At 32.2% G+C, this 9,960-nt stretch overlaps 1 protein-coding gene across 1 annotated transcript; it reads left to right on the forward strand.

Moving 5' to 3' along the window:
- The first annotated feature begins 8,697 nt into the window (after positions 1–8,697).
- LOC124373672 lies at positions 8,698–9,486 on the forward strand. The gene has a single exon (XM_046832022.1). The coding sequence runs from the start codon at positions 8,698–8,700 to the stop codon at positions 9,484–9,486; it is 789 nt and encodes a 262-aa protein (XP_046687978.1).
- The last annotated feature ends 474 nt before the right edge of the window (positions 9,487–9,960 follow it).

The raw sequence follows: 9,960 nt of genomic DNA on the forward strand, positions 1-9,960 counted from the left end.
CAAATGGCGATCGTCACGGCAGAAACAAGATAGCATTAACAAAGAAGAGAACAGGAGTGGGCCTTTTGTATTATTGGTTCATACTAGATGAACTTCTTAACACCATACCGTGACTCCAAATTGGTGTATTACAAATATTTAATCTGTTTGATACTTTTGTTTTTATTTTTTAGTTCCTTTTTAAGAATTGGAAATAAAACGGCCTAATCTGGTCTGATGGTTGACTGATTGGTTGGTCTGCCCATTAATGTATATAGCACTGTAATGAAATTGTATCACTGATGGCAAATGTCCGGAAAATTCCGGTTTCCTTCTCGCAATCCTACCATCGTCAAAAACAAACTTCAAACAAAGAATTCCATTACAAATCTAATTGTTTTAATATTTTCTTTCTGTAAATGATAGAGTTAATTATTTACGTTTGCAAAAGGAAAATGAAAATAATCTGGACAATTAATTTATGGGGAAGAAGAAAATTAAAAGGCCTCGCATGCGGGATAACAGTGACAACGTTAGATAAAATGTTTATTATTCTCAGACCATGTATTGCGCAGAACGAAATGAATTCTGATTGGTGTTTTAATGTAAAACAGAATGGAACTGCCTTTATCTTGTTCCAAGGTAATATGTAATGTTTGTTATCATTCTTCCTGCTAACAGATAAAGCCTTCTTTCTATGTGTTATAATTGAGAGACCGCCCAATTTTTATGACTTGTATAACGTAACATGACTATTGATGTAACATGCATGTTATCTTGACAGGAAACAAGCTGAGACTTTAAAAATATTTTATTTTAGGAAGTTTAATGTAAATAAAGTTAAGATATCCAGTTTTCAAGTTGATACTGTTTTGCTGCTATTCCATAATGCATGCTTTCTAACAGAAATAACAGTCTCCAGTGGAAACCTTTGAATGGAGTATTAAAATGACTTATAACCCTCAAAGCATGGGACTCTCCTGTCGTTGGGAAAGGGCATTTTTATATTTTCATAGTGGTTTTCAATCAGTGAATGAAAAAACCAGAGAGAAACAGTCCTATATTGCAACGGGAATAGATATTGTTCTTCTAAGAGTAAGAATCTACATTGTTCTATCAATATTATGCAAAAACAGTATGTTTTCGATATGATTAAACGTTTATGCTGTCAATTTGTTCAGCAATGTTTCCGGTAAACTGTCAAGACTCTCTTTTCAGTCCTGTATTCATAATTAATGTGTTGCTCAATAGTCTCATAACCATTTCTGGTATACTTATATTTCACGGTCAGCAGCATGAATAGAATGATCAAAATAATAGTTTCAAACTATCAAAAATTCAGTTTTTCGGTTTCTTGGTAGAATTTTGCTGTTTAACTTTACCTTGGTCGCGGTTTGTTGTATGATTTCCAGGTACAGGTTTTTGAAAAAATATTGTTGTTGAACAAACGTGTCATTTATTATATCGTGACCGAGATTAAGGAATGTTATGCGTTAGCATAAGACAATTATTAAATAATTAAAATCTGTTTTAAGTTTCATTATTCGTACAACCAGTTTAGTTGCACTATTTTACTTATAAGACGAATGTGAGCGGTTCTCCAGAAGTAGTAACAAAGTTTATATTAATACTTATCTTATAATATTAAAAGAAACAACAATTATTAAGGTATACTTTATGCAGTCATAAAAGTGTTTGTGTGTGAACACCATCACTCAGCGTAGTAATTTAACAGTAATACAGGGTGAGGGCAATTGAAACTCCACATTGGTTTTATATAACAAATTTAATACAGTTAATATTTTACAGCTAAATACCACATGAAGACCTATGGTAATATAAAATTTTTAAAAACAAACATTCCAATAATATATTTTTTTATTCCCGGGTGGCCTTTCATGCTCAAGGAACACATCATTAGACCCACCCAACTGAATAAAAGTGGTTGCAATAATAATATAAACAATTTTGTACCAAATAAAAACATATGTCATTAAAAGTACAAGGAGAAAATATTGTATCACAGGTCAGTATGTCTATTGTATATATAAAAATAAAGTTAATATTTGATTAGATCAAATAAAGTAACGGTGCATTTTGAAAAGGGCCCAGGTTCGTTGAGCAAAAAGGCCTCACAGAAATAAATAAATAAATATATATATATATATATATATATATATAATATATATATATATATATATATATTATTAGAGTGTTTGTTTTTAAATTTATTAATAATTTCAATAAGAAAAGAGCTTCTAAAATGTAATACTATACAATTTTAATATCATTTTTTGAAAACCAAACCATTTAAATGACGACCTTGAACCCACTGATATTCCTCAAGGCGTCCAAAGGTTTTTTTATTTTGTACCAGGACCTTCATTTTCATCATTACAGCATTCAAACTTAACAACTACATACAACTACTTATTTAAGAAACTTAAATAGCCAGGCTTTGGCAGAAGAGTTGTGTCCTATGATCAATTACTGACGTTACAAAATGAGAGGCCTAACCTCATTAATATGCCTGGATGAAGTACATTTTTACCTTTCTGGCAATGTTAACAAACATAGCATGTGTCACTGGAGTGCCATCATACCCCAATAGAGCGTCAATCCAAGCTTTTAAATAGTTCCAAAGTAACAGTATGGTGAATTTTTTGGACGTTAGTTCTTTGAATATCACAGGGGAAACACGGTTACTAGGAAACTCAGCGCGGTATGTTGTAAGGTTGAATCAATTTTTGTATTCCATTACTATAGGAGACAGATATTGATACTGGTGCTCTATACTTTCAGCAAGGCAGGATTGCACAAACTGCAGACCTATCCATGACCGCTCTAAGAAATGTTTTTTATTTGTCGTTTCATCTCAAGATTTGGTGCATAACACTGGCCAGCTCGATCACCAGATTTAATCTGTTTTGTGACTTTTCCTGGGGCTACTTGAAGTTCAAGTTTTTTCAATTCGTTCCGAGAAATTTGAATGAGATAAAGCAAAGGATTAAAGAGGGAGGTGCAGGCAGTTCCTCAGGAAATGCTGGAAGAAGTGCTTGGCGCCTTATTTGCCGTCCTCAGGAATTTCAGTGGTGTTAAGATCTTCATTTAAAAGGATATGGTATCCACAAAATTATTTTGACACAGTAAAAATTGCATAGTATTCACCTGTATTTATGTGTTATTTAGCAGTAAAATATTAATAGTAGTAAATTTGGTTATGTAAAAACAAATGTGGAGTTCTCAATTGGCTCACCCTGTACATAGTACATGGAAAATAAACGGTGCAATTTTTGGATAAAAACTCAAGCAGTGTTGGAGCGTAAATATTATAATACAAAACATTCCTCTAATAATTCAAATCTATCTAAAATAGTAACGTATATAAAAATCCTTTTGAGTACAAAATTTGTTGCACAAAGTTAAACCGTAATGAAAAGGTATTCAAAATTATTTTTAGGACAACATTTAAAAATTATACTAATTTAATTGATATTACTGCATCAGCAATATTGTGTATATTAATAATTACAACATGTGTTTTGTCCCAGTTTTTTACTGAATTACTTTCGTAGCTAAACACCTTCTTATCATTACCAAAGAACCATATCAGATTATAGAACAACTTAAATTGCTAAATCAAACAGATTGTTTCATTTATTTTTGCCTCGATCCTGGAACAATGAGTTCCTGGAACAATTGCGATCCTGGTGGAGAAAACTGTAACTGGAACGGTGGGATATATTGTTGCAGCCAGTAGTAGTTCCCGACTCCACCACCAGAATGCGAGCAGCACCCTCAATCCATAAATTGTGGTCCTTTCGTTCGTTGGTTACTCATGTTACATACATATTTCTCAGAAAACCATAATGAGATTTGTTATACTAATAAGTAGTACTCAGAAATGTAACAAGCGAAAAATGATCTTCATGTTTCTTTATATTAATGAAATATAAGAAAATGATTGATGTAGGTTTACTGTGTTATAAAGATGAAAATCACCACTCTCCTATAAAAATTCACGCTGTGTTTGATGTACGAACAGTAATTATCATGCACATAGTTGCATTAATATTTTAACTTAAATTTTCCAAAACCATATTTGTATAAAATATTTCTTTATAATATTTTAGTTATGCTGGTGATAAAACTAAACTAATCAAGTCCAGGTAAATTAAATAAAACCCTCATCAATATAAATCTGCGAATTTTAAGTTTAGTATATGATTTAATGTAATGGCATTTATTATTGTCATTGCACTACACAGCTAAATGATGTATTGCCTAACTTTTTGGTGTTATTGACTTAGATTTGTCCGATTCAGGAAATCCGTAGATTTCTATTTATTACCTCTTCTGGATCTGCCACTTTTGGTTGAAAAAGGCTAACAGAGCTAACATACGTAAATAAAAGTTCCTTAATTTTTAACACTTTTTTGGTGTAATGTTAATGTATATTTTTCAAAACATTGTATTATTTCTATGTTATGCTATGTATGAAACTTAAAATCCGTTATTGGAATTGTAAGAGCAAATGTTTGTAGCTTATCTAAGAATTTTAAACACGATTTTTCCTACCCTTTCTTAAATTTTAGATCTAACTATTGATACTTTTTCGATACTTTGAACGGCCATCGACTTAGAAACTGAAAGGACACCAACAACTGTTTTGGGAAAATTTTGTTTGAAACTATTTGAATTGTAAAATTGTAATTTTAATTTACGTTACGTAATAGCTAAATTTATAATGTTTGCCAAACATTTGTATGGGAGGCAGCTTGAAACTTTTATTTACTTGACGCTTATAACGAGCTTATTCAGGACATTTGAAATTATTATTTCCTCTCTCTAGATTTCGTCAAATATCACGCCAATTATTGTCTTAACAGAGGCGTTGTTTTTTATTCTCAAGGGAACATATATCGTAAAATTTAAAATAAATTTTGAGGAGTTGCATTACACTCCCACACATAAAAGGGAAATGTTTGTTTAAAACCTACCTAAAATAACGAGCAGTTTAAGAAATATTAATAATGGATTTATTTATTTATAAAAAATAGTTATGAAGGGTGTAATTATTGGAAATAAATAATAATTAATACCCTAATAAATAAAATTAGTTAACCCTATTGTACTCATGATGCAAAAGTTGGAATTTTTGAAGTGTTTATTTATTATAATGGTGCTCTCATAACAGTTTTAAAAACACATATTCGTAAAGTACGAATTATACACCCTCATTTGATAATAATAGAGTAATGTTGTACATTTCATTCTTTATATTACGAGTCTTGAAATAAAATTATATCAATCGTCAGATTATGATATGAACAATAACAATCGTGAGATGGCGGTAATAAACTTAGACATTATCTCTATAGAGTGCTCCAATGTGCGAGTATGTAGAGACACGATTGTAACTTTAATGCACATTCCGAGATGAAGTACAGTTTCTTTGATAAGTTGCAGACGCTACGTAAAGATAAAGTGATGCTTCCCGTCATAAAAACTCTTTCCAGCTGAATATTATATAAGGCGATCGTCCTTTGATCCTTTCATTTGTTATTGTACCTTCACAGAGTAGAATTTAACCTTATTTTTTGTATGTGTTGTACTCATATGCCTCGCAATGGCAGAATTCCTTGTAAAATAGAGCAATTGGTCATTTAGTAATTGTTTCAATTATTATGTTGGGTGTTGCATATCCGTTAAAAAAACATTATGGTTGCCTGTAAAGTCGGTTTTACGGGCCGAAGATTTTACGTGACAACGTCTTTTTCTCGGTAGAATATTTATTGATATGAATATTATTAAATTGCACAATAGGAACAAGGAATTGAATGAAAATAAGAATTGCACAAATTTTAACTATAGAAATATATTTTGTTTACTAAAACATTGTACATAATTTGAAATTAATTAAAATTTGTTATTGTAAACGGTAAAGTTAAATAAAACATTTACTAAAATTGGAATTTGAAATTCTTGCTAAACACAGTTTAAATTCTAACTCCGCGCGTGGTGATTGGTCCGGTTTAGTTCGTTTGTTTGGTCGCACTGTTTATGACAGGTTAGAGGTTATAATTTGTTATTTTAAATGTTTGACTAGCAATACGCGCTGTTTCTTCTCAATCGACTGAATTACGATTGATTGCAGAGTGATTTAAATTAATAATTTACTTAACACTATCAACATTTGTCAATAGTATGACATAACCTATAAACTCAGTTTCTCAACTTTTGTGTCAATCTAACAATTAATCAATCAATAATAGTTTTACGATAATGAAATATCAGTGTACAATTATTTACCTTTATTGTTGTAGTTGTTGTAAATGACGAAATCTAAGCACTCCACATTTTCACGAATAAACATAGTTATCTGCTTTATCCCTTGCGGCGGACCCACATTATCTGCTTTTATCCCGTGCGGATCCCGTGCGGCGGACCCCACTGGACGGGCATCGTAACGTTTACCGGGCGTTACACGGTTTTCATGAGTGACTCCGAGCCGCAACCTAATTTAAGACGTTGTCACGTCAAAAATCAAAAACAATTCACAAAACTCAAAAAACACGTTACGACTAAAGGTTGTGGGACACACATAACCGCACCGCGCCCGACAGTCAAGGTTGGGACACACATAACCGCACCGCGCCGCCGACACGTCAGTCGGCCGTATGCTGGCCGTCATACGGTGAAAGAATTGCAGCGCAGTTTTCAACCTGCAAGTCCATACTTGTCCGCACCGACACCAGACCGTCGTGGCCGCACCGTGCCCGCACCGTCACCGATATGTGGGAGTTTGAATTTTGACGGGCACGGTGCGGTCTACGAGCGGCATCATAATGGTGTTTACTGTTGCGTTCTTCTTTTTAAAACTATTTATGTAGTCTACACGTTCTATTTTATTGAATTATTTAGTATAGCCTACTAACTCTACATCCTGTGTTCGCGTACAAAATCATATTTATTGATAAAAGTAGGCTATTACATTTTCTTACATTAGAGTAAACTAGTCATATTATTACAACAACAAATTTGAAAACCATGTTGTACATTAAGTGATTTTAAACAACTAAATTCGAAACTATTAAAACAGGAGAGTCTATAAACATTTTTCATTAATTAAAAAATAACAAGCATGTAATTATTTGAGCAAAAATCTATTTTTCTTTGATGTTTTGAAGTTACTTGATAAATTTATTCCGGTATTTTGTAAGAGTCATATTTAGAATGTCTCTATGACATTTTTATTTATTATTCTTTTCACTTCAATAAAGTAAAAATAAAAATATTTTTTTTTACAATAAGATTTTCAAACAAGAAAAACCCATGTTAAAATAAATAATAATAATACTAAATCATTTATTTCCCCATAATAAACAAACTGAATATTACAAATAAATATTATTGCCAGTGCTTAGTAATAAATAAGACTATGACATAACGTATTTACAATAGCAGTAAATAACAAATAAAAACAATGTTTTTCTACTTACTTTATTTCTAATTTTTGTACTTAGAGTAATAAAAATATAAAACGTAGGTTACATCCTTTTTAGAGATTTTCTCTCTTTTCTTAATCCTAATAATTAGGCCAATAGATTTACAAAATAAGGGAAATTTAGGTACCCATAAGAGGCTGTTCCGGTTTGGGATTATTTGTTGGGATACTATATTATACAAAAAGGGTAAAAAAATAAAAATAGAGGAATCGAGCAAGAATTAAATGATAAAAATTAGTTATTGTAACTTATGTAGTAAATAATTTACTATTACGTTTCAAGGTTTTAAATTTAGTATAACTATTGTGCTGTATTAAACAAAAAGGATTTATGCATGATTTACAATTCAAATATTAGGCTTTTCACATGTAACATTAAATATTATATTATAAATAATTATTTTATAATGTTCTAACTTTAAATATTATTATAACTTAGCAGACAAGACTAATCATACACTAATTTATTATCTTAAACATATACTAAATATCATTTTGACCAATCAACCATACTCTAATTTTTTTAGAAAATATATTTATGTTTCTACTATTTTTGGCTAATTCTGGCAATAAATTATTTGTCCTCGAAGCTATAAAAGAAAAAATTTTGTAAAATTTGTTTTTTGTATGTTCTCCAGTATATATTTTACAAATATTTACTATGTTTTACAAATTATTATAAACGGGCTTGCAACATGGCAAACTCTCTGGCATCACACTATAGCTCTTGGGTTTAATACAAAAAACACCAAATACACATGTTTATGGTGTATTTGACCGAAATTCACTGCAATGAAACACAATGAACAAGAATTATACATTATACATTACACATATAACCAAGAAATACACATTATGGAATATGGCGGCCAAGCAGAGCAGTTGTCTCTATCGAGCTCCCATCTAAACTTAGTTTATTGTTATGTAAAGTGAGTTTCAGTACACTGTTGTGTTTTTATTTTGATACAGGAGGCTATTCAAATTAATTACGCAGTTAGATATTGGATAATTGCCTTGTGTAAAGTGAAGTGTTATACTTGGACTGGAAGCCTACTACAAACATAACCTCAAAAGAAATGTCGACCTGTTCAACTTGCAGTAAATCAATCACAAGAACCCAGCTAAAGATTCAGTGTAATGATTGTTCAAAACCATTTCATGCTGTGTGTGAAAAACTTAGTAAGGTGGATGTCGAATTTTTTCAACGGGTGATGGAGGGTGCAGTGTGGCGGTGTGCACCTTGTGCGAAGGAAAGGCGGACCAGCCTACGTTTAGAGTCTAGCCTAACACAAGGCTCTTTGACCTTGGAGGATGTTATGAAGGCGATACAGGACCTCAAGGCTCAGCAGGTACAATCTTGTAAAGATTTCAATAACTCTTATGAAGCCTTAAACTCTAAAGTAGATGATAGCCTAAAAGTGAATACAGACCTCTCTGAAAAGTTAAGTAAGTTTATTACTACAATAGAGAGACTAGAATCAGAAAATGTGCAGCTCAAAGTAAAACTGCATGCCCTTGAGTCTAGGCTGGAAGAACAAGAGCAGTATACAAGAAGGAATTGTATTGAAATACAGGGTGTCCCTGTGAGAAATAATAATGTAATGGACACAGTCAAGGATGTTGGCAAAGCTCTTGGGATGGAGATCAAGGAGGAGATGATAGATGCTTGCCATACATTGGGCAAGAGGAAGGATGCTGAGGGACCTCCGGGAATAATTGTAAAATTTGTACGGAGGACTGATGCTGACAACCTTTTAGCAAAACGCCGAGCCAAGGCCCAATTCTCAACTAGACATCTCAACCTGGGAACTGACAACCCTGTTTACCTGAACGAGTCCCTGACGCCAGCGAGGAGGATGCTCTTGAAAAAGGCACGAGACTTTCGACGGACCAACGGATACAAGTGGCTCTGGGTGAGAGGAGGCAAAATCCTGATGAGAAAAGAAGACAACGGACCAGTAATAAATGTGAAATGCCAGTCTGACCTTGATAGCTTGTAAGTACAGTATTTATGTAAATAGTATAAAATAGGAAAATAATTGAGTTTAGTTTTATTGTTTGTTTATTTTTTAGGTTCTGGGTAATTTAGACCAAAAAACAATGGGTGGGTTAGTTGTTTTGCACCTAAATATTCGTAGCCTTAGAGCAAATTTTGATTCGTTTTTGGTTGAGATGTCCTTGTTTTTCGTATTTACCGAAAATAATTATCCTGTCGGAAGTTTGGATTTCTGAGACAGAAAAAACATTGTATTCAATTCCTAATTATAGTTTAATTTTGCAAGCAAATGAAAATTCTAAGTCTGGTGGCATAGCTGTATTTATTAATGATAGCATATCAAATTTTGTAAGATATCCGGTGAGATTTGTGTCAGCTGATGTAATTGATTTTTCTATTGATGTTATGGGGACAAATTTTCATATTATTGCTGTGTACAGACTACACAGTCATACTGCTAATGTATTTGTCAATGAGC

Source organism: Homalodisca vitripennis, unplaced genomic scaffold (assembly GCF_021130785.1).
Source record: "Homalodisca vitripennis isolate AUS2020 unplaced genomic scaffold, UT_GWSS_2.1 ScUCBcl_6143;HRSCAF=13222, whole genome shotgun sequence".
Taxonomy (NCBI): domain Eukaryota; kingdom Metazoa; phylum Arthropoda; class Insecta; order Hemiptera; family Cicadellidae; genus Homalodisca; species Homalodisca vitripennis.

Excerpts from the sequence above, each read along its gene's own strand:
- LOC124373672 (XM_046832022.1), top strand. The coding sequence starts at position 8,698 with ATGGAGGGTGCAGTGTGGCGGTGTGCACCTTGTGCGAAGGAAAGGCGG.